The 25,144-nt window shown below is 36.8% G+C and overlaps 2 protein-coding genes across 2 annotated transcripts in view; both read left to right on the top strand.

Moving 5' to 3' along the window:
- The first annotated feature begins 2,771 nt into the window (after positions 1–2,771).
- Positions 2,772–13,336, top strand: LOC140237006 (putative hydroxypyruvate isomerase). The gene is made up of 8 exons (XM_072316953.1): positions 2,772–3,055; positions 7,416–7,527; positions 8,233–8,353; positions 8,992–9,070; positions 9,972–10,021; positions 10,730–10,799; positions 11,272–11,409; positions 12,639–13,336. The coding sequence occupies exons 1-8, from the start codon at positions 2,860–2,862 to the stop codon at positions 12,680–12,682; spliced, it is 810 nt and encodes a 269-aa protein (XP_072173054.1). The 5' UTR covers positions 2,772–2,859; the 3' UTR covers positions 12,683–13,336.
- An 8,899-nt stretch (positions 13,337–22,235) lies between these two features.
- The window catches only part of LOC140236811 (lipoamide acyltransferase component of branched-chain alpha-keto acid dehydrogenase complex, mitochondrial-like), a 36,609-nt gene continuing 33,700 nt past the window's right edge, over positions 22,236–25,144 (top strand). The window contains exon 1 of the mRNA XM_072316744.1: positions 22,236–22,306. Coding sequence (XP_072172845.1) covers positions 22,247–22,306 — 60 coding nt within the window. The 5' untranslated portion in view covers positions 22,236–22,246. The remainder of the gene's footprint in view (positions 22,307–25,144) is intronic.

The following is a 25,144-nucleotide window of genomic DNA, read 5'->3' as shown; positions in this document are numbered from 1 at the left end:
TTATGACATTAGTGGTCATTACGACATTTTGTCGTCGACGTGTTATGACATTAGAGGTTGTTATGATATTGCACGATCCAAATTCAAATGAATTTATGAAGAATGTTCTGCATCGATCATGATATTATAAAAATGAAGTACAGTCATTTCTTTTTGTTTACGAGACAATGGAACATGCAGTGTGTACATCCGAATATAAAACTGAGATATACGTGTACAGATTAAAGAAAAGACTAAGAGAACACATCGATTGGGAACCACACGGAATAAAGAAAATCAAATGATCTGACTGAATTATGGCACATGCATTGGGAGTGTAAATTCAGAAGACTGTCGTCAAATAAGCATATAGCTTGAAGATGCGACAACCACATTAGTGGTTGTTATGACATTAGCGGTCGATTATTGTTGACATTAGTGAGCTCTAACATGGTGACAGCATATTTTGAAAGAAAATCATATATTCAATTGTGAATTCACCTAACTCCCTCAGCTTTTGAGCATCTGACTTGAAATTTGGCACATGTGACAGCTATAGTTTTGCAAACTTCATTTTTTTCTTAATGTCAAACATTGTGTTGCCATGGTAACATTATTTTCATGAAAATCATAGAAATTGCTGATTTATTTACTTTACTCACTCAGGTTTTGAGCACATGACTTGAGATATGGCACATTATTGTGAGTGAGCAAAATAACACATTACTGTACTGTTAATTTTATTCAATAATACATTGTCATGGCATTTTTTTTTTCCAGGAAAAGCATACAAAGTAATCATTGCTAGTTGAGCTAACTGCCTCAGTGTCTAGTTGGGGGTATATATTAATCACATTAGGTGATACTTCTAGTTTGTATTACAGTACTTCTTGGACTATACATCTGTACCTTCATGAAAAAAAAGTGCTTGAATATAAAGAAGTGAATAAAGTGCATAATGACTTCATGCAATAGTGGTGTAATTTTCCTTCATACATGTGACTGTAGCGACTGTACATGTTTCTAGGCAAACTGATCAATGTATATAGAGAGTAGAAAGTGGTCTTGTAAACAAACATTGTAAAGTTTAAGAATCATTGAAAGAGAGAAGGGGGAGGGACAGAGAGAGTATGAGAAACAAATAAATTGTATGATATATATAGGCTAATTCAAGCAGTGATCGAGCAAGGAATACACGAGTCATGAATTTGAAAAAGGAGGGGGTCCGAGAGAGGTCGGAAAATGAATATGCAGAGTGAGTCTTTGAAACTAGTATGAAGGAAAGAGCGGGGCAGGTTTGAGAAACAAAATAATATACCATCAGTATGAAGATAGATGTAGGGCCTTTATTATAGCAACAGATATAACAGAGGGGGGTTGGGGTCTGAGAAATAACATAAATACATGTACATACAATGTATATTTATATATAGAAGGGGTCTTAGAAACAGAAATCATGTGATATGAGAGGGAGTCAAGAGAGATAGGAGAGAGCTTGTATTTGGAACAAATACTATGATGTATGGAGAGACGGAGAAGAGAGACGTTTTGGAAATAAGAGAGTGAGGGGGGTCTGAAAGACAAATACATTACTTTTGATATAATGTATTATGAGAAAAAAAAATGAGAAAAATGACAAGCATGATTTTCCAATGTATTTCATTCCATTCAGGTGTCATTAGATTATGCGATCATGTTATTTCAGAACTCTCTGATACATGTACATGCACATGTACCAGCCTATTCCATAACTTTCAAATTTTTTGTTTTGTATTGTCTTGTTTTTCGCACTCTCACTCGTTTACATAGTACAATGTACGTATACATGGACTTGTTGGATGCAGGTCTACCACGGCAAGCAAAACTTTCACACACTCACTGATGCACGTGTACGAATCGAATCGGCGCGAGCGGAGGCACTGTACAAGTATATAAAGTAACCCACAGAACTCTTCGCAACCTGAGCGGAGTAAGCGTAGACACATCACAAGCGGTTTCATTGAATTAAATTGCGAAAAGCCACAGGCTTGCGTGTAAATAAAAAATACGCGAGCGGGTTGATAGATAGAGTTGCGACACCGGAAGTTCGCGCTGATTGGTCAATCCCTAAAAATAGTTCCCCCTGGTCGTATGATGTCGATAAGACTTTAGAAAACCGCGTACCCTATTATGACGCAAACAATGCATTTATTGTTATTTTGCTCCGTGGCTCGCGCAAAGTAGAGTTACGCGCTCCGCGCATGGGTTTTGCGCGAGAGTGCAAAATAGCTTCCCCTCATCGTCATAACAACAGTAAAGACCCACACCCCGGGATTTTGAATTACAACAACAATTGTAAAGGAGTGGGACTACATGATAACTCCGTCCTTACACTTTGACGTGAGCCCATCAACATCAGCCAGGAGCGTTAAAACAACTCTGAAAATATTTCATCCTTTCAGGTTGTTTGCATCCGTTTCCTTGACCTCGACAGTAAGTACTCCTTTCTCTACTTCATTAAGTTTACATGATTGCCGTAAAAACACGACATTTTTCTCAACAAGTCACACTCCCGTCGCAAGCAACAATGCATCTCACACTGCCGCTGGGTCCGTATGGTACTGCGCGCCTATGTGAAAACCCTGTAGAAATAATTAGTCGACATCGACGACCAGGGGGAACTATTTGACGTGACCTTTGTACCCCAGTGTCGCAACTCTATCTATTAACTCGCTCTGTCGTAGGATAAAGCATTCGATCGATTCAACTCATGCCTTATTAGGACCCAGGCACCTCCTCCCTTTGGCCTCAAATTTGTGACTGAATTTTGTCTGGTGGGGTAGCGCTTCAAACTTTTACATACTGACATTTTGTCAACAGAGCCTATAAATCGCAGCGACAATGCCGCTGAAATTTGCAGCGAACATCCACAAAATGTTCACGGAAATTCCCTTGTTTGCCGACCGATATGCAGCTGCAAAAAGGGCCGGCTTTGTGGCAGTGGAGTGTGTGATGCCGTACGACCGGTCGATGGAAGAGATCGCCGCCGCTCGGGAGGAGGCAGGAGTTGAGCATGTGCTGATGTCAAGCCACCCCGGTGATGATTTTACACAATCCTTGTTTAGAATAGTTTTACCTGATGTTGAAGGACTCTTATCTTTTCATGAAAAATATTAGCCCTGACCTTGAACCTTGGAGTTGAAGATATAGGTTCTAAGAGATCTACACTACAGACAGTTAAGTTGTATTACTTGATAGTGTAACGTAAGGGGACTTTACAAGGCCTTTTAAATCCCGACTGTTAGATAGGCGATGGCAGCTTAATGTCAATGGCTAACGTTAGACTGGGAATTAGATTAAATCTAGAACTAGTCTAGTTTTAGGCTAGTGCTAGTGGGATGGGTGTGGTGACGTGTGTATGTATAGCGAGGTGCCCGCACCTCGTCAGGGGCCCGAATACCGTCACCCCGCTTAAAATTGTTTTAAGCGCACTAAACAAAAATTTATGCCCGGGACTGTGTTCAGTAAGCTTGAAACTTGGCAGGGCTACCACAACCAAGCAAATTGTGGTGAAAACCAAACAATTTTTCGCGAAAATCTGAAATTTAATCGGAATACGTGTTGTAAGTATCGCCACTGTCCCCGCACGCATCTTTTACGTGTATGTCTATGGGAGCATCACGGTCACCCGCACACGTCTTTTACGTGCTTTGTCTATGGGAGCGCGGGTGACGAGTTGCGGGCCCCTTCCTTAGCGCGCAACTTTTTCGCATCGTTCGCGTTTGACCACGATAGCAGCAAATTTTCGATATCGATCAGTGAAATTGTGGTTCCATTGGAATTTTCAGCATTTTTCCTGTATGTGAGTTGGATTTCAAAGAATTTCAGTGGTGAAATGTGATTCAAATATGCGCAAACATTAACTATGACGAGGTGCGGGTCACCCAAGTATACCACCAGGGGCGGTTCCAAGAATTCTGTACGCCTTAAAGCCTAAGGGGAGGCGCCTTTTACGGAATTAAAGGGGGCATACTCCCTCCATTTTTCTTTTTATTTCTCTTGTTTTAACAAAATATAAAGTCATAAAGAGGGGCACGCATGCACCCCCTCTGCTCTGGATCTGCCACTAGACGTCTATGTACAGTACTGTGACTGTTATGATAGATAGCTTGCACAAGTTGCAGGCTTTGATATTTACCAGAATGGATTAGAACACTGACCTAGTAGCTAGAGCAAAAAAAGCTGCTGAAAACTGCTTATCCAATAAAGGCGAGCCAATGGAGTAAAATGGAGTCAAAAGGGGCCTGAGCTTTCGATCCTAGCAGAATCTTCATCAGAGGCAAAATGACAAACAGGCAGGGAAAGCAATCACATACAGACTGTATAAGGAGTTCACACAACAAGAACAGTCAGGGACGGGCTGGGTACACAGAACAAAGAAAACAAAGGAGAGGGTGGGAGGTCACAGGCAAGGAGCCCAACAGGTAAAGGGAGGGGGATTAGAGCAGGAGGGCAGACAGACAAAAGGCAGAGGAGGGTCAGTGATGATCCTGAGGATCATAGCATGGGGGCAACCATTGAAGGAAAAGAATTTGAGAATGGATTAGTAATCAGACTAGTACAGTGTACTCGCGCTATAACGAACACAGTTATAACGAAATTCTGGTTACAACAAAGTGAAAATTTGGAAGAAAGATTTGCGGTGACACCATGTGTATGTAGTCCTTAACCGGATCGTAGTTTGGAAGAAGAGCTTAGAAAGAGGAGAAACGAAGAGGGAAGCGACATATGGAGGTTGTGAGGAGGGCAAAAAGTGAAGAGTGGGAGACAGTAATGGGCTGGAAGTTGAAGTTGCACTACTGGAGACAGTAGAGAAAGGAACACAGAGAGTGGTAAGGAAGAATAGTGTGAGAATCAAGTAAGATGTTCGGACATCGTTAGAAGGGGAAAGATGAAATAGAAGGGAAGAGGAAGAGGAAGGAGTTGAATGTTGGAGAATCATGGAGATAGGGGAGAGCAGTGAAGATTCATGAAACCAAGAGGAGAACGAAGTCAGCGAACAGTGTGGCTATGGAATGCAAATGAATGGAGAAAGGACGATTAACAGAAATAAGGAGGGGTAAGTAGAGGAGAGGTGAGAATATGCGGAGAGAAGGGAGAGAGAGAGAGGGGGGGGGGGCAATGAAAAGAAGAAGAAAAGAACAAATTGAAATTCAAGACGTGAATTAGAGGGAGCTAGTGTAGATCCTAGAATTAAATGCTGCTGCGGAAAAGAAAAATAAATGGAGAGGAAATTGATGACAGTTAAATCCTGAAAAGGTTCCTGTGGGAGAAATGCAAAAATGAGAAATTAAAATAAGGTTAAAGTGTAGACCTGAGGAGAGAAGACAAGAGAAATAACCTGTAAAGAAATGTGTAAATTAAAACTAGTGGTCCTGAAAAGGACCGTTGGGTTGTATGGAAGGAAGAAATAAAAAGAAAAGAAGAAAGAAGAGAACAGAACAGAAAGAAAAGAAAAGATAAGTAGTGTAGAAACAGACAAAAGTGTAAGAGAGAGAGAGAGAGAGAGAAAAGAGAATTGAAACACTGAGTAAAGGTACACAGCTAGTGAAAGTAGAACAAGAAGTCTAGTTATAAGAATAACTAGGAGAACCGAGGAACTTGACGTTTCGGGCAGGTTGACTGTCCTTCGTCAGAAGTGAAGCGTGATCTGAGGGGAGGCGGGCTATATATGGAGAATGCGGACCTAGATGGAAGAGGTCGGTCGAGGCGGGCTCGCAGGCGGGCTGAGCGTCGGCTGTTGGTGGAGTGTTGTGGTCGTTGATGCGTTCTCTTGTTCTTGGAGTGTGTTAGTGGCGGAGTACATCTGTGAGGGCTAACTTGGCTGTTAGTAGGTCGTGGCCGGAGATTGGAGTCCGGGTTAGTAGATGGGGTGGACGCCGGTGGTGTGAATGAATTGTGTCGGTGAGGGCGTCTTCTGGAACCAGCGATAGGTGTGGTCGTGAGTGGAAGGCGCGGTTGACGTCGTGGGCGCTGTTGTGAAGAGGTGGGGGAAGAGTTATGAGAGGAAGAAGTAGAGGGGGGAATGTGCTGTGGAGAGAGTGTGTTGTTGTTGTCATTGTTGCTGTTTGATTGTTTGTTGATGAGAGGAAGCCAGATGTTGAAAAAAGTGAAAATTTGTGTCGCAACTTTATTCACTCTGTGCTTTTTTATTGTTTAATTGTTCGGTTATAAGGAAATTTTGATACAACGAAAGAAAACTGCCGGTCCCGAGGACTTCGTTATAACAGGAGTCCACTGTAAAGGCTTGAGCTTCTCCACCACTCAAAACCCCATCCAAGGATTTTACTGAAATTGTCAGAGACTTAATTTTAAACAGCTTGTCAGGGCTGACAACTTTCATGAAACAGTGCCCAGGGGAGCATTTCATGAAGTGTTTTGTCAAATATTTTTTCTGACAAGATATGCTCTCGGCCAATCAGATGCAAGGATTTGAGTAGCTTTATATATAAACAAAGTTTGTCAGAAGAAAAATATCTGACAAAACCCTTCATGAAATGCCCTGAGGGAGTTCACTAGGTATAAAAGGGCTTTAAGTATAAAGCACTAACCTAATCCAAAATTTTCAGCCTCCTCTCTACTGGGCCAGGGCTGCTGGGATGTTTCCCTGGCACTAATGATTCTAGCTGCCCCTGAGTCTGATGTCTTCTACTGAATTACCCCTTTGAAGTGGCCCCAAAATGAAATTATACCCCTACAATGTACATGTGAATTCATTGAATGCAGAAATACTAGTAAAGCACAGCACAATAAGTTGTGAGTTTTGATAAGTTGTACCTGTGGTTAGGTCTGTGTGCTGTCAGTGTCATGTATGTCTGAACTGGATACAGCAACGGCTGCACTAGTTAGTGATCATTAGTGTCATAGTAGTGGAATGGTCGATATGAAGAAAATTGACACAGAATTTTATTTTACTTTCTCAGGCACAACGAAAGAGCACTTGACTGCATTCATTCATTGAAGCATATTTACTTGACTGCATCAGAAGGCAGGGGAAGAATAGAACCATGAACATATACCAATCAGTAACAAATGGAAGAAAAGTGTACTGTGTGATACAAAATTTGTAGTTCACCCTTAATAGTCTTGATTACATATTTATGAACAGTCTGTTCAAGTCTCGGTTTCCTTTCTCTGGAAATGTAAATCTTATATGCAATATCTTACACATATTCTCTCATTATGTAACCTTTGGTCACATTACTTATTATATCATTTTTGAAAGTATATGAAGTGCTCATCTCATACCAAGAAACACACATTCTGAAATTTGTATCTGAAATCTGTATTTGTTCTCAATAGAACCTGACATTATGACAACTTTGATTAACCTTTGCCTCCCTCCGAGGCAATCCAAGGTAGAGAGTGACAATGCCTCAATCTGATCGTTCCCTCAGGAGACATTACGGCTGGTGAGCGTGGGATAGCAGCCCTCCCTGGCAGAGAGGAAGAATTCCAGGAAACGCTGGAGCTTTCCATAAGCTACTGCAAGGCACTTGCTTGCAAACGGTAGGATACATATCATGCTTTACCTTCAGTGGTTTGCTTATGACCCCCCCCCCCCAAACAAACAAAAAAAAAACAAAAAAAAACACACACAAAAAAAAACTAGAGCATTGGAATTGACATCATTTTCCTGATTTACGGAGTATTCCAAGCTGTTTGTGGTAGATCAGATCAGATTAAATCAAAATAAAGCCTTCCAGCCCAAGTCAGCTTTACATACATTGTAGCTAATTATTTATTTCCCCCATTATTCTTATAAATGTATTGTTTACTCAAGCTGAAAATAACTTGACCCCTTGTTTGATGAATGACAGGGAACTGCTGTTCCTAGTCTCAGTTTAGTATGTACACAATGTAACATTGTGTCATATGATGAAATAGAGTTGCTGTAGGCAGACTGAAAGAATTTGAATATTTGACATTGGTATAATGATATTGATACATGCTGAAAGGCAAGTTCTAAATATATATTGTTTTTGCTTGCCATGGTATTATTTTTTTTTTAGTGAAAGAAATTGTGAAAGAGGACGTAGTGTCTGCCTCATAATTTGCATGAGGTTACACATATAGTTCTGTTGTTGATAATAATTGTAAGGTAATATATCAGTGTATACATTAAATTCGCAGTGAATTCTCATTCCTATAAAATCTTGATATATTATACTTGTTAGTGTTTGTCTGTCTGTTTGTTTGTTTGTTTGTTTTCAGAATGCATGTAATGTCTGGGAAGATCCCGCCCCATGAGGAAGGTGAAAGGTCAGCCTTGCTCAAGAAGATGGAGGACACTCTTGTTGAGAATCTCAAGTATGCAGCAGAGAGATTTAAAAAGGTTGTGGTTATTTATGCCTTTTTTTTTTTTTGGTCATCCTCTGTTCCTTTGCTGAATTTGTATCTCTTTCATGTTTGATTTGTGTAGTCTCATTTGTTACCACTTACCTATCATCGTCTTCAAATTTCCTTTTTGATGGTATCTCCATCTATCAGCTCAGATGAGCAGTTTTAAAATACAATAGACTACTGAAATCAGCCGTAAATTGAATTAGTACAAGTAATGTTCAAATCTTGTTTTCTCAATTAATATAAGTTTTGATAGTCAGATAATCATAATATAAGAATAATGTAACAGGGAATAAGAGAAAAGTGCGTAAATTTGGCAAACTTCAATGATGTTACAAAGCCCTACTCTAATCACTGAAATGCATAAAGTTACTGTAAAGCAAGATATTTTTGTGGCATGAAATTTTTGCAATTTGTCACTGGCATTTGATGCATATTATAGTGTAGACAAGAACTTTGGTGAATCTTGGCTCTTGCGAAATTCAAATGCACTCAAACATTGGAGTTTTGCAGTATAGAGAGGTCTCCACCCAGTATTTGAAAACAAATGATTGTTAAATGGCAAATGTACTCACATACATTTTGGAAGAAATCTCACTTTGACCAAGTAATATCTGTTCTCTTTTATAGGAAGGAATCATGGCAGTCATAGAGCCAATCAATGACAGATACACCATCCCAGGCTACTTCCTTACCAGACAAGATCAAGGTAGGCCTCGCACCTCTCTCATCCTTTCTCTGTGGCGTAATTGTATGTGAAAACAAGCACCTATAACCATTGCACCCTTAAGAGGAATTCCAGTCCAGTTATAAGTTAGTCTGATAAGAAAGAGTATAGTTCTAAGACTACAACTCAAAAAATAACTTTGCAACCTTACGCCCAATCATTGCAAATAGGGTCTCAAATTATGCAGCAGATGTGATGGAAAAAAAGTATTAAAATTTCAAGGCAAGATCTTTTGCATCTATTGCAAAGTTATCCCGAAAAATGTAGGGGGGAGGGGCTTTAGCAATGCTCCGGGCTAGATAGGGTTAATTGCTAATGAAATATCTTGAAAAGTTAAAAGAGTTAACTTTTGACGGGCCCCATCTTGTGAAAAATCCTTTATGCTCCTATTTTGTGAAGCAATGTGGTCATACTGCATTGTTCAAAATGAGGGACAGTGACACAAAGATAAACAACAAATTTGTTAATGCAGCTTTACGCAATCTTAGATGAGTCTTTTTCATGTACCGCAGTGTACAGCAGCTCAAAACCATAACTTTCATACATCATTGATGTTTGAGCTTGCGATAATGTAGGGCTGGTATTTAGTCCAATGGCTACTATTTTCTTATCATCAGGCCAAATGGAATTCTATTTGGTCTTTGCTCTGATTTGTGTGTTGTTGTTGTTATTGGAGATACAGAGGAAGAAGGCTATCAAAAATATTTTAGGAATGTTCCATTCATTTTTGTGTTTGAACATTTCGCTCTGCATACTCTGAAAGGCGGCAATCTCGTGTCAGATGTAAATCAAGCTACAGCTTGAGCAACAAGTAGTAGTCCTAGTAAATTGCATAGCATATACAACAGTGCTGACTGACGTCTTGATCTTTGTGCCATTACAGCTGTAGAGATCATCAAAAGAGTGAACAGCGACAACCTGAAGTTGCAGTTGGTGAGTTGACAACAGTTGGATCAGTTTTATTGTAATTTATCCTCGCAGTTTTCCATCGATTGCAACAGTTGTTTGAATTTGATGAAGTTGGTTCTGGTTCTTAGCCTAATTATTCTATTTCCATCATACACTAATTTTGCTTGATTGCTACATTCCATATTTCAGAAACAAAGGCAGAAAAGCACTCAGTTTGCAAACACACACACACACACACACACACACAAAGACCCAACACCAGGCAAAGCAAAGATGGATCAAGGAGTATCTAGTTCTGTAGAGGTTTACAAGATCTGTATGTATTCAGTTTTGGTTATCATTTCTTTAAGAAGACACATCCACCTTCTTATACACTGTAGCAGCACTGGCAAAAAATATCAGTTGCTATGCTTGCAGTGCAAGGGATATCAATTTGTCGGAGCAGATGTTCATACCACTTTTAAAAAGTCAGAATGAACAGAATTATTGTAATTACAGAAATTAAGACTATGTAACAAACGCAAACAGAAAGAAACTTACCAGAAATGAAATTAATTCATTAGTTGAAAAATAAGCAAAGAAAATGGGATTGGAATCCCATTTTCTTCGCTCATTTTTCCACCAATGATATTTAAGACTATAATAGACAAGTTGGCAGGGACTAGTCATAATGATGAGGTTAGCTGAGATTAGCTGCAACTTTTGAACCTGCATCATATGTTTTGTCTTCAGGATATTTTTCACGTCCAGCTGGTTCATGGAGACCTGACCAGAATTATCAAGGAGGTCATGCCTTTTGTAGGTGAGTATTTGAATTCATTTTACGCAAATTTTGAACTTGCAGAATGTGGTCTGGTAATCATCTGACTCTAAATCAGTCCTGACTGCTACAACTGATACCTGTTTAGCGTGATTACAGAACTACCAACTACTTTATTTTAAGAGTCCTTGGTTAAAATATGTTTTTCTCATCATCTGAAAGAAGAAGATTTGATTTTTTAAATGGAAAATATGATATTTCCAAAACATTAATTCATTTGCTATGATACATGTATCACACCGCCATTTGCACATATTTTTTTTTTTTTTTTACCTTCAGAATGTTTTGTATGTGTGTGTGTGTGTAATGTGTTTTAGTATGTAGTCTGATATACTGAAGTTGGCCTCCCTGTGATTTTGAGTATTATAGGGGTACATAAGCATCACACTGCAGTCATAGTCTGTGTGCCATTTGAGATTGTTCTTATTTCTCTCTCTTTGTTTTTCTCATCAAGGTCACATCCAGGTGTCCCAGGCACCAGGAAGAAATGAGCCCAGTCTGAAGGGTGAAATAGACTATGACTATATCTTTGATGTGTTGGAGGGCACAGGGTACGATGGCTGGATAGGAGCCGAGTACATTCCCACAACAGGTTAGTGTTTGCAAAAGGCTCAGAAAATTATATTGCCATTAAAGTTAACTTATTCATGTTCTATTCTTTGGACTCCATTTGTGACAATCCAGCTCAAACCCCATGGAAAGTAAGCCAAAATGAATTCATACTTCTCTGCAAAGTTAAAAAGAGTACCAGGTATGCTCTAAGCTTGAAAATTGTATTTTGATTGTTACCATTGAATTAGCCTTTAGAACCAATTCAAAAATTAACTGAAGTAATAGAGGATTAGAATGTGCCTTTTCATAAAGAAAAGGGAGGAAAGGGGCTTTGAACATCTGGGCCACTGAGGTGTACCATGCAAAAGTACAGTGTTTTCCAGTGAAGCTATCGTCCAGAAAAAAATGCTAGTACATCGATTTCAGTTTTGTTTTAAGCTGCCAAATTTTGACAGTGAATGAAGCAAAGATTACTCTCTTGGGTACAAAGACAAACTTCATAAACTTGAGTCGGTCAACCCAATGGCATAGTCTGTAACAGAGAATCCTAATTGGTGACTTTTCATTGTTTTTGAGCTTGGCAGTCACATTTTGGAATGGACCTTACACAATGAAAGTTTGGTACAGTCACAGCATTTAACTTTTATGTTTGTTTCTGTTTTGTTTTTGTTTTTTCGTGGATTTGCTATCAACAACCTTATCCTAGCTTGTTGGTGGCGAATGACAAATTGTAGCATGAAGTATGACATGTCTTTTATGACTCTTGTTAGCACATGTCCTTGACTAACATGAAACAAATATTGACAAAGAAAAAGAATTATGCATATAGTGAACTATGCAACAGTAGAGGGAATTTTCTAATCAAAACTCATATGTTTTGAAATATCAGAAGCTGAATGTTTTTATGGAATTCTTTTCATAATAGCTGTCATTACGCATGAATGAGAGTATGAATTTGATGCTGTATAAAATGTTGACATGTTGTTCTTGTCATTCTATATGAAATGGTTGTTTGTTTTTTTTCATCTAGAAAGAATCTACCCAAATTTCTAAAAGGGCAGTTAATGACATGCTCACACGTTCATGCAGCTATGTTGCTTGCAGAGATACAGGTATTTCACAAGTTTAGAATCACGTAACTTACAAAGAATTGTTTACTGTACATGTATAATCATTTGTTGCTGCTTCACACGATACCACTTCTTTAAACATTAAGCAATGTTGGCCACCTTCTTTCTCATGGATAATGTTTTATATTTTCTCTTCCAGCAAAAACGGAGGACAGCTTGGCATGGTTTGAGAGGTTTAAGTAAACAAGCAGCCGTAGATGTCATCTTGAGCTGGATTAGAAGGAATTTGAGATCGTTGTAATCAATGATGTGGTGTGAAGCCTCCATGAACTGTTCATCATTACTGACAAATTGAAAGACACTTTACCCAAGCTACGGCTGATGACTACCTGGTGCTGTAGAGCAAGATATTTTTGCGGCATGAAATTTTTGTGAATTGGAGCCGATCCAGCCTTTTTCATGGCATGAAATTTTCGCGAATTGCTACTGGCATTCAATGCATTTACTGTGGACAAGAATATTCACATGCATTTTAAGTTTGTGAATCTTGGCTCTCATGAAATTTGTGAAATGAAAGTGCCTGTGAAAATTTCTGGTTTTACAGTAAACGCATAAGTGACCTTCTTGCACTGGTACCATGTCTTGTCAAAATGAAGACAGCGTTGAAGATGACGGTTCAACCTGTAGTGAAACAAACCATACACAATTATAAGTTTTGCTGATTTACACAGCTTTGTAATTTTGAATATGTACTCGTACTTCTGTATGAATGTCACCTTTGTTCTAATAAGTCTGACAATCATAAATCATTTAGAGGACAAATTCACCTTTATAAACATGTAGGTTATGTGAATGCAGCAATATTAGTTAAACGTACATCAGTGTGAGCTTGAGGAAAATCGGACAATCCGTTCAAAAGTTATGAATTTTTGAAGTTTTTGCTCAGTCACGACTGGATGAGAAGACTAGGATGAGAAGACTACTATAGCTTATGATGTCACATGTGTACAACGACATAAAGAAAGTATAAAGATAAGTCAACATATTTTTACTTATCTCGCGTAACAAAAGAACACTCGACTTCTCTCTTTCAGAAGAGAAGGGGAATAATATTACCATAAGCATACATCTGTTACAAGTCACAGAAATGTGCATTTTATTCAAAAAGTAATGTTTTGTGAAATTCTTTTTTATTTTCTATATATCATACGCATGTGACATCATACACTGTGGTAGTCTTCTCATCTAGCAGTGACTGCGCAGATACTTAAAATTTTCATGAGTTTTGAACGGATCTGCCGATTTTCCCCAAACTTTCACTGATGTGTTCTACTAATATTGTTGCCTTCACTCAATCCACGTGTCTATAAATGTGGACTTGTCCTTCAATATATTTAATTTCTTATATTGACTGCAGTCATATTCTATTACAGCTTCTTTCAGGCCTCTTGAACCTATGAACTGCAAGAAACATTAGAATATTTCTGCTCTAAAAATGAAAATGAAAACACATGATGTGCATGTGTTCCAGAAACAATAATTTCTAACATTCTCAGTAATGATAACTGCTGGATTACATCATTTTCATCAGCATCAAAATCTATATGAACTGCATGTAGCATCAAAATCTATATGAACTGCATGTAGCATCAAAATCTATATGAACTGCATGTAGCATCAAAATCTATATGAACTGCATGTAGCATACATAAAGCACTTCAGTGCATAAATGATGAGCTTGACCTCTCTGAATGACTTACTTACTTTCCATGACTGTATCATACACTGTCTACACGTAAAAGCTTCTGCAGAAAAATACATGTAAAAATAAAAATATAAAAAATAAGGATATAGCAATATAACATATCTACTCTTGTATTATGTCATCCCAGCATAACTCTGCATTTGTCCTTTATATTCCATCTCAACCTCTTGTAACCCAAATGAAATACATTCACAGCTAAATTTATGATACAATGCACTCCTGTTATAACGAACACTGTTATAACAAAATTCTGGTTGAATACAACGAAGTAAAAATTCAGCCCCAACATTATCTTCTCCATGTCTTTTATTGTCATTTGTTCGGTAATAACAAAATTTTGATATAACGAAAGAAAACTGCCAGTCCTGAGGACTTTGTTTTAATTGGAGTCTACTGAGCTTTATCAAAATTGACCATCACATGAGCTGTGTGTAATTTTATGCACTCTGTGGCAAGAGGGTCTCTTTGGGCCTGTCCCAGGTCCACCCTACTGAGATAAATTTATCTCGAAATGTAATAACAAAAGTTGCTGCTGCCACATACTATTCAGGGACCCTTATAAATGACGTATGAATGTCAATCAATACAAACTTACAGGAATCAAAGCGTTACGTTGGATAAAATCTCGGGTTCAGCGGATGAAGATGATGATGTGGCTTGCGATGAAATAACAATTGCTTTCCCCTCAATCCTCTTCAGATTACTAGTACAGGGTTCCCAGCCCATCAAGGAAATCAGGGAAAATTATTTTACTTTTTTTCCAGTCAGGGAAAAGTCAGGAAATTTGATATAAATGCCTTAAAGGTAGGGAATCCCATTTGCATGCTTCAAATGAAGAGTTGTATAAATACAGTGGTATGTTGAAGAGAGTATCATTTTAGAAACTCCCATAAAGTATTGAAAGTGGAAGGTAACATTTAGTACATTTTTATTGACCGTTAGATTTTGAATTGAATTTTTTTCGGGGCTCACCGTAAATTCCAGTACATTACTAGGCTACCTTTGCAGACCCATGCATTGCATGTGTGTCCATCATGTATATTTTGTGAAGAAAGTTCATCAAAACTTACAAACATTTCTATATACATTCTTGCCACACACTCTATATATTATTACATCAGCTCTTATACTTGTAGATTTGTGTTTATAGATAAAAAATACAGAAGACTGCAACAAAAAGGTTTAAGTGTGGCTGACACACAGAACTACTGAGTAGTTGAGTTTTGTGCATTATTCAAATTGTAGATAAACTGTTGACTTCCAAATTTCTCAGCAGTGGCCTAGACAAGTCCCCTGAGGTTCATATTTAATGTTTTGCTGCATTTTGGGAGGTCTGTAAAAGGTATCCCCTACCTTTAAATCAGGGAAAATTTTGATTGACCCAAAAAGCGAAAGTAGTCAGTCAGATATATTTTGTTGCATATCAAAACAACATGCCTGTCTAATACTGTACTGTAGTACTAAATTAGTTTTACATTACGTTGTTTTATACTGCAAAAAGTTCACTGCTACAACGTAGAAAACATGTGAAACTGGAAATTAGTTGAAATAATTATCATGGAATTTTGAGACTTCATCAGGGGAAAATCAGGGAGAAATCAGGGAATTTTGTTTTCTTGAAATGCTGGGAACCCTGTACATTGTATTAGTGCTTGTGTTGACTTGCAGGGCATTAGAAGACAAACTACCAAGTATCTCGATAGTCGCTGATCCATCAGTCATTTCTGCAACTGCTCTTCTTTCATTATTCTGGATGAGCTCAGCGTATGAGGGGAACGATTGTCGAACACGACACTCTCCTTTCTTCTCTGTTGTAGCTGTAGAATGGCCTCATCTTAAGATCCAACAGAGGCCCCCATTGTTGTCACGTACTCTGGAGAAAGTTGTCGATTATTTTGGAGCTTACACAGGTTACACTGCTGATCAATAAATATGAGCGCAAACAGTGCACTCCCGTTATAACGAAATTCCGGTTACAACGAAGTAAAAATTTAGGCCGCAACATTAACCACTCTATGCATTTCTTTTGTTTATTTGTGCGGTTATGAGGAAATTTCAATGTAACAAAAAAAAAAAACTGCTGGTCAGGAGGACTTTGTTATAACGGGAGTCCAATGTATTGTTTGTGTAAAGCAATCAACCATGAAGCAAGACAACCCAAAATGATGCAGCTTTTGAAGTGATTTGATCAATGTGCAATACACAGCAATAGATTTGTCTTAAACATTGATTATGCTGTCTTCAAAGTGAGATTTTCATTTCGACCTTTTTGTCGCTCGATATGCTTTGTTTTGGATAAGGCATTTGTATCATCTACATTTTTAATCCTCTGTACTTTATCCACATAAAGGGAACCCAAACCCAAAGAGCAATGTGGATTGAGTGAAAGCAGCAACATTAGTAGAACATATCAGTTGAAGTTTGAGGAAAATCGGGCAGTCGATGCAAAAGTTATGAATTTTTAAAGTTTTGGTGTTGGAACTGCTGGATGAGGAGACTACCAGAGGTTATGACATCTGTGTGGACAACAATATAAAGAAAATATAAAGGGATTTAAAAAAAAAGGAAAAAAAGAAATCATTTTATAAAGAAAATATAAAGGGATTTAAAAAAAAAGGAAAAAAAGAAATCATTTTTCATGAAAATTACACATTCCATCGACTTGATACTGACATATGTTAAGGGTAGCAATTATTCCCCCTGCTTTCTGAAAGTGGTGAGTCAAGTGCTTTTTCATTATGCTAGAAAAGTGAATTTTTGTGGAATTCTCTTCATATTTTTTTTTTGCATTGATTGTCCGATTTTCCTCAAACTTTCACTGATGTGTTATACTAATGTTGCTGCTTTCACTCAATCCACATTGCTCTTTGGGTTTGAGTTCCCTTTAATATTTCTCAGGATCATTCTCTATTTTGTTAACATTTGTTCTTGTTAAAAGTGCCAAAAGTTTTAAATACTTGTAATTTTTCATTTTATTGTATTTCAAGAGTTGTTAATCATGATCCTTTAATAGTACTACAGTTTGGCAAAACAATCCCATCCTACCATGACAAATAGAAGTCATTTTTTATGTTTTCTTTTTAGTAATTGTTAAAGGAGTATCATGAATTAATTTTGTACTGTTTCATAACTGCCAATCTTATTTAGAAATTAATATCATACATGTGAGTTTTTCTGTGCTGTGTAACTATTGAATCAAACAAGTTTGCCTTTGTAGCGCACAACACGGCTGTACACAGTGTAAAACACTGGCATGTCTGACTGCATTTATGTTCTCTTTTGTTGTCAGCCATTGTCTTTAGATATGTTGACTGATAGTTATTTTGCAGTGCATTTAGTTGATAAATCTGTGTTTGTAAAAAGTATACATGTATTTTGATGTGACTTCAAAATAAATTTGTATGATTGTCATACATTTTTATCAAATCAGACTGATGTGTGTGTTTTTCCTTGCTTCATGGGTGATGACTTCTGACCTACATGGTAGGTCAAGCTTAGCTTATTGTAAAAGTGGATACTTTCACACGACTAATTTTCGTGCTTGGCTGGGTAAGAAGAGTTTCTCATGTTTTTAATTCTGCGTAATCCAGACATCAACTACTGGAACATATGGCAAGCAAAAATATTTGCGTGCTTTTATTTTTGTGCTGGTTTCGAAGTGCGCAAAAGATTTCAACACTGCAAAATATTTCCACTTTTACAGTACTCTTTCTGATTTAAATGGAGGGTTATTTTTTCCTCTTCAATGGTATAGCAAAGTTTTCACATACATGTACTACTGTGGTAATAAAGAATCTTTTATTCTTTTTTTTTTTAGATACAGCATAGTAGTTTGAATGAAACTAGTGTTTGTATGAAATTTTCATTAGATTTTTTGTAATTACTATATGAATAATGTATATATATATATATGTATTAGATTATACAGTATATATATATATATATATATATATATATATATATATGAAGAGTTTGTTTGCAAAAACCGATAAGTTCATATTTGCGAAATGGAGATATTTGCGATTAAAGTTCAAGAAAAATAAAAAGAATAATAAGAATTTTTTTTGCTTCTTTTGACCATAACTTAAAAAATATACATCAATATGTAGTGACCAATATATCATTAAAAAAGTATTATTTTGTACTTAATGACAGAGATCGTACTTCAAAATCTTCAAAAATGGACTTATCGGTTTTTGCAAACAAACTCTGAAATAAAGTACAAAATAATACCTTTTAAATATATTTTGGTCACTACATATAAAGGTACATTTTTGAAGTTCTGATCAAAAGAAGCAAAATTTTTCTTATTGTTCTCTTTATTTTTCTTGACCTTTAATCGCAAATATCTCCATTTGGCAAATATGGACATCGGTTTTTGCGAACAAACTCTTCATATATATGTTTATATTTTTATGATCTGTGTATGTAGACACGTATATGATACACGCACATTATATACATACACGTATTATGTATACACATATTCAGTGTATGTATGTGGAGGGGGAGGTGTATGTGTGTATACATTGTGGCCCAAGGCATTTCTAGCTGAAAGTCTGTAAGCACAACACACCCCAACACTCTTCTTCTCACCTGATGCAGACAAAATAATGACAATAATAATAACAATGGGTTAAATGTGATATGGCCTAGGCCATAATGAAAATAATGAATGAATATATAACTGCAAGAATTCAGTTGAATTCAGATACATACAGTTATTCCAGTCAGATCAATCACAAGCTAAAGGGGCACATTTACATGGAACATGGAACATGGGGCATGCTGAGAAGAATGAGGTAAAATATACCATTATGATAATTTGTACTTTTCTGTTATATGTCACATTAAATTTTATGTTGTGTAATCATATCTATTTTATATATGAAGAGTTTGATTGCAAAAACCGATAAGTCCATATTTGTCAAATGGAGATAATTGCGATTAAAGGTCAAGAAAAATAAAGAGAATAATAAGAAAAATTTTGCTTCTTTTGATCATAACTTCAAAAATGTACCTTTATATGTAGTGACCAATATATCATTTAAAAGGTATTATTTTGTACTTTATGACAGAGACCGTACTTCAAAATCTTCAAAAATGGACTTATCGGTTTTTGCAAACAAACTCTTCATATATATATATATATATATATATATATATATATATATATGTTTACATTTTTATGATCTGTGTATGTATACACGTATAATGATACACACACATTATATACATACATGTATTATACCGGTACTGTATACACATATACAGTGTATGTATATGGAGGGGGGAGGCGTATGTGTGTGTGTGTGTTCTTGTATACATTGTGGCCCAAGGCATTTCTAGCTGAAAGTCTGTAAGCACAACACACCCCAACACTCTTCTTCTCACCTGATGCAGACAAAATAATGACAATAATAATAACAATGGGTTAAATGTGATATGGCATAGGCCATAATGAAAATAATGAATGAATATATAACTGCAAGAATTCAATTAAATTCAGACACATAGGGGCCTACAGTTATTCCAGTCAGATCAATCACAAGCTAAAGGGGCACATTTACATGGAACATGGAACATGGGGCATGCTGAGAAGAATGAGGTAAAATATACCATTATGATAATTTGTACTTTTCTGTTATATGTCACATTAAATTTTATGTTGTGTAATCATATCTATTTTATATATGAAGAGTTTGATTGCAAAAACCGATAAGTCCATATTTGTCAAATGGAGATATTTACCATTAAAGGTCAAGAAAAATAAAGAGAATAATAAGAAAATTTTTGCTTCTTTTGACCATAACTTCAAAAATGTACCTTTATATGTAGTGACCAATATATCATTTAAAAGGTATTATTTTGTACTTTATGACAGAGACCGTACTTCAAAATCTTCAAAAATGGACTTATCGGTTTTTGCAAACAAACTCTTCATATATATATATATATATATATATATATATATATATATATATGTTTACATTTTTATGATCTGTGTATGTATACACGTATAATGATACACACACATTATATACATACATGTATTATACCGGTACTGTATACACATATACAGTGTATGTATATGGAGGGGGGAGGCGTATGTGTGTGTGTGTGTTCTTGTATACATTGTGGCCCAAGGCATTTCTAGCTGAAAGTCTGTAAGCACAACACACCCCAACACTCTTCTTCTCACCTGATGCAGACAAAATAATGACAATAATAATAACAATGGGTTAAATGTGATATGGCATAGGCCATAATGAAAATAATGAATGAATATATAACTGCAAGAATTCAATTAAATTCAGACACATAGGGGCCTACAGTTATTCCAGTCAGATCAATCACAAGCTAAAGGGGCACATTTACATGGAACATGGAACATGGGGCATGCTGAGAAGAATGAGGTAAAATATACCATTATGATAATTTGTACTTTTCTGTTATATGTCACATTAAATTTTATGTTGTGTAATCATATCTATTTTATATATGAAGAGTTTGATTGCAAAAACCGATAAGTCCATATTTGTCAAATGGAGATATTTACCATTAAAGGTCAAGAAAAATAAAGAGAATAATAAGAAAATTTTTGCTTCTTTTGACCATAACTTCAAAAATGTACCTTTATATGTAGTGACCAATATATCATTTAAAAGGTATTATTTTGTACTTTATGACAGAGACCGTACTTCAAAATCTTCAAAAATGGACTTATCGGTTTTTGCAAACAAACTCTTCATATATATTTGATAATTTATGCAAATGAGTGATAAAAGAAAAATGGCAATACACTTTACATAATTAAGGGCTCAACATTACCAATGGCCTGGACTAAAAGACGATGTCAAGCCACCAAACTCTCAAAACGCATATTTTGGTGGCCTGAACAGCAACCAAGATTATTATTATTTTTTTTTATTTATTTATTCAAGATTTCATGCGTGTTCACAAAATAGGAATGCATACAAATGTATGCAAGTACATCTCATATAGCCAAGACAGAATATAATACATTGATAAGAAGCAGTTACAGGATAGTATACAACTCCACTAAGAGAGCTACATTATTCAAGGTAATGAACACGCAAAGGAATTGCAACATAAGCTTAAAGCTTGAAAATCGTTGCAACCCCCGTGCACACAATCTATATGCTTGCAAATAGTTTAAATGATACTTGATAGGAGTTGGGGGGGGGGGGGGTATTTACAAAGAGAGCATGGGAACATGAGGGGGAAAGAAGAAATGCATGTGTGGTGCCTATTTGTCCTGCCGGACATTGACAAGAGAGAGCAAGAAAAAGTTTAAAGTGTCAAGTCATTATAAGCAAATTATACTGATTAAATTGATTAAATTTCTCATAAATCCCATTCAAATGTCGATTATTAATTTATTTCATTTATTATTATTATTATTATTATTATTATTATTATTATTATTATTATTATTATTATTATTTTGTTTTGTTAGCTCATGAAACCCGGAAGTGCCCCCCCCCCCCCCCTGCCCCACCACTTTTGAAAATGCTCCTTTGGCTGTGAGTTTTTCATGTTTCCTTTTATGAAGTGTCACTACACACCTTTTTTTCAAGCCACCAACATTTCAAATTCAATGATTTTTAACAGAGAAAAAAAATACCAGTGTTGAGCCCAGCATTAATTGATATTTGATATAAGTATAAAATCAATGTACTACTGCAGGTGCTGGTATTCATTATTAACATTCTTAGTACATGTACACTAATTTTTACCTCAATTCAGTGTTGTTCATTGATGACAGATGACACAGAAATTGACTTTCAACTTAAAAAAAAATGCTTGAATGACAATTTTCTTGTACGTCATACGTCGTAAATATTCCTCGAGGAATGATAAACGCCAAATAAATTCAAATAACAACAACAAAAATAACAACTGAACTTGTATTTAGCACCTCTTTGACTTAGCAATGAAATGATGATACTCGCAATTCTCCACGGCACCATAGTTGTGACGAGCCCCCAACTAGCACATCCGGGAAGATGGCGAGCTACATGCGATTCGTGAGACCTAGGAACTTGTTGAACTTTGAACTTGTTTCTTCGGGTTTTCAGGTAATTACACTTATCGATCAGCTTTCGTTGAAGGATGTGAGAGGTGTGGTAGAAGCGAAAGTGTGTTCAGTAAAGTGAAATTAGATTAAACTCGCCTCCATAATAGCACTTTCGGGTACCGGTACCTCTTTTTCCTACGACAGTCTACGTAGACAGTCATGAGCCGCTGCGGGCTGTGCGCTATAGATACAGTATCACGTGTAAAACTACAGTATGCATGCTCGCGTTCGCTCGCGCTCGCTCGGCTCCTCGTCACCAGCCGGTCAAATCATAAACTGTGTAATTGTTATCACTAACGTTAGGCCTACTCACTAGTCATGCTAGTAGGGTCTAAATTATATTAATTTATTTAGCTAGGACTAACAATTATAACTATCGTTAGAGCCTAGGTTCTACTTTGGCTTTGCTTGCTTGCGCTGGGAGCTCGGTAACCGCAGCAGCGACCCCATACGGACAAATACGTACCGTTACTGTGTTACAGCGCCCCGCGACGGGGTTAGGAGCTCGGGAGCTCGGGTCCACACTGGTCCAGGGATGTCGAAGGAAAAGAGAGTCGTGTTTCATACTTTCATTTTCTGTTTTTCTTTCCCTCTATGGGTATGGCTATGCCTCTAACGTTACTAATTTTAGTAATTGACAGGTAGTTTCCATCTAATGACAAATTTTCTACTCCTCCAACTGTTCCCATATTAGATACTGTAAAAGTGGAAATTTTTGCGGTGTTGAAATTTTCGCGCATTTCGCGCAACCAGAAACTAGGCCTAGCGCAAAAACAAATATGAATAAGATATTTTTGCTTGCCATATGTTCCTGTGCATGATGTCTTGATTCCGCCAATTAAAAATACGCGAAACTCTTCTTACCTGGCCAAGCGCGAAAAATTGGTCGTTGGAAAATATCCACTTTTACAGTACCTAATGGGCCATCCCTTGTAAAAAAATACCATGGTTTGACTATGAGGCATAACCATGGTTTTACATTGGATCCATCCATGGTTTAACCATAGTGCAATATGGTTTAATTATGGTCAAACCATGGTGCACTAGTGTCTAACCATAGTTTAACAATAGTTAAACAATAGTGCACTATGGTTAAACCATGGTATCTACGGTTAAACCATAGGTTTAGCATGGGTTAACCATGGTAATCATGGTTTAAAGGTGGTAAATTGGAACGCACTTACCATGACATTACTGTGGTATTACCATGGTCACTACTGTGGTTCTACAGTACCAAAACCATGGTTAAGAAAAAGTAAAACCATGGTTAAGGAAGTGTGAAACCATGGTTAGGAAATGGTGAAACTATGGTTAGGAAAAGATGAAACCATGGCAAACTTATGGTTTAACCATAGTGCAATATGGTTTAATTATGGTCAAACCATGGTGCACTAGTGTTTAACCATAGTTTAACTATATTTAAACAATGGTGCACTATGGTTAAACCATGGTAGCCATGGTTAAACCATAGGTTTAGCATGGGTTAACCATGGTAACCATGGTTTAAAGGTGGTAAATTGGAACGCACTTACCATGACATTACTGTGGTATTACCATGGTCACTACTGTGTTTCTACCAAGCCAAAACCATGGTTACGAAAAAGTGAAACCATGGTAAAGGAAGTGTAAAACCATGGTTAGGAAATGGTGAAACTATGGTTAAGAAAAGATGAAACCATGGCAAACTTATGGTTTAACCATAGTGCAATATGGTTTAATTATGGTCAAACCATGGTGCACTAGTGTTTAACCATAGTTTAACTATATTTAAACAATGGTGCACTATGGTTAAACCATGGTAGCCATGGTTAAACCATAGGTTTAGCATGGGTTAACCATGGTAACCATGGTTTAAAGGTGGTAAATTGGAACGCACTTACCATGACATTACTGTGGTTTTACCATGGTCACTAACTTGTGTTTCTACCGTGCCCAAACCATGGTTACGAAGAAGTGAAACCATGGTTAAGGAAGTGTAAAACCATGGTTAGGTAAAGGTGAAAGTTTGGTTAGGAAAAGATGAAAACATGGTTTTACAGCTGCCAAACCACAGAATTACAACCCAAATCACGATACAACCATGATCCATTGTACATAGTAAACCCACTATTTAACCACAGTGCAATATCGCAGAAAAATGTATTTTTAACTACAGTTGTATTTCACAAGTACTTTGAGAAACCATGGGGAAAATTGGTTGGAGAAATATATTTTTCCACAATTGCTTTGCTATTTGATGAATAATGATCAATAAATAGCACAGTAGAGTCTTCACATAAAGTGATGAAATAAAAATATTTTCAGTAAATTACCTGGAGCAGAATAATAATTCTTACAATTCCTATACAAATGTATTGTGATACAGTACATTTGTAAACATGTATATGAACCTGGACTCTGAAACAGGAGAAAACCAATTCTCTATTATTTTCCTTCTAGCTATAGTCTAAAAAATATGTACAGCTGTATTTAAAAACTGACTTCCATGTGTGTGTTGGTGGATGGGTGCAGATTGTAAGTGTTAATTGATTCACTGTTTAATAAAAGAAGCTATATGTAGCAACGAGTAGGTCGATGCTCTTACCAGCATTGACTTTCACACCGCCAAAGCTCTCCCCAAAACATACATGTATATCGAATACACTATGGCCAAATTGAGGAAACCAATAAGTCCCAATTTTCATGGCCTAGTCATGTGTATTCCTCTGAACATGCAGAAGTCAAACATTGCCCAATTTGATGCGCTTTTTCAGTCAAAACTGACTGACTGGAGTTGACTGTACTGTTATTAGCATTTAAAGGCACATAGACCCGGTGGTTTGCTTGCGTACACGGCGCA

Source organism: Diadema setosum, chromosome 13 (assembly GCF_964275005.1).
Source record: "Diadema setosum chromosome 13, eeDiaSeto1, whole genome shotgun sequence".
Taxonomy (NCBI): Eukaryota; Metazoa; Echinodermata; class Echinoidea; order Diadematoida; family Diadematidae; genus Diadema; species Diadema setosum.
Note: the sequence above shows the minus strand (reverse complement) of the source record. Positions and strands in the feature narration are given on the sequence as shown.

Coding starts and splice junctions, on each gene's coding strand:
- LOC140237006 (XM_072316953.1), top strand. CDS start 2,860: ATGCCGCTGAAATTTGCAGCGAACATCCACAAAATGTTCACGGAAATT. Junction 8,354..8,991: donor CAGCAGAGAGATTTAAAAAG/GTTGTGGTTATT, acceptor TCTCTTTTATAG/GAAGGAATCATGGCAGTCAT. Junction 11,410..12,638: donor CGAGTACATTCCCACAACAG/GTTAGTGTTTGC, acceptor TTTCTCTTCCAG/CAAAAACGGAGGACAGCTTG.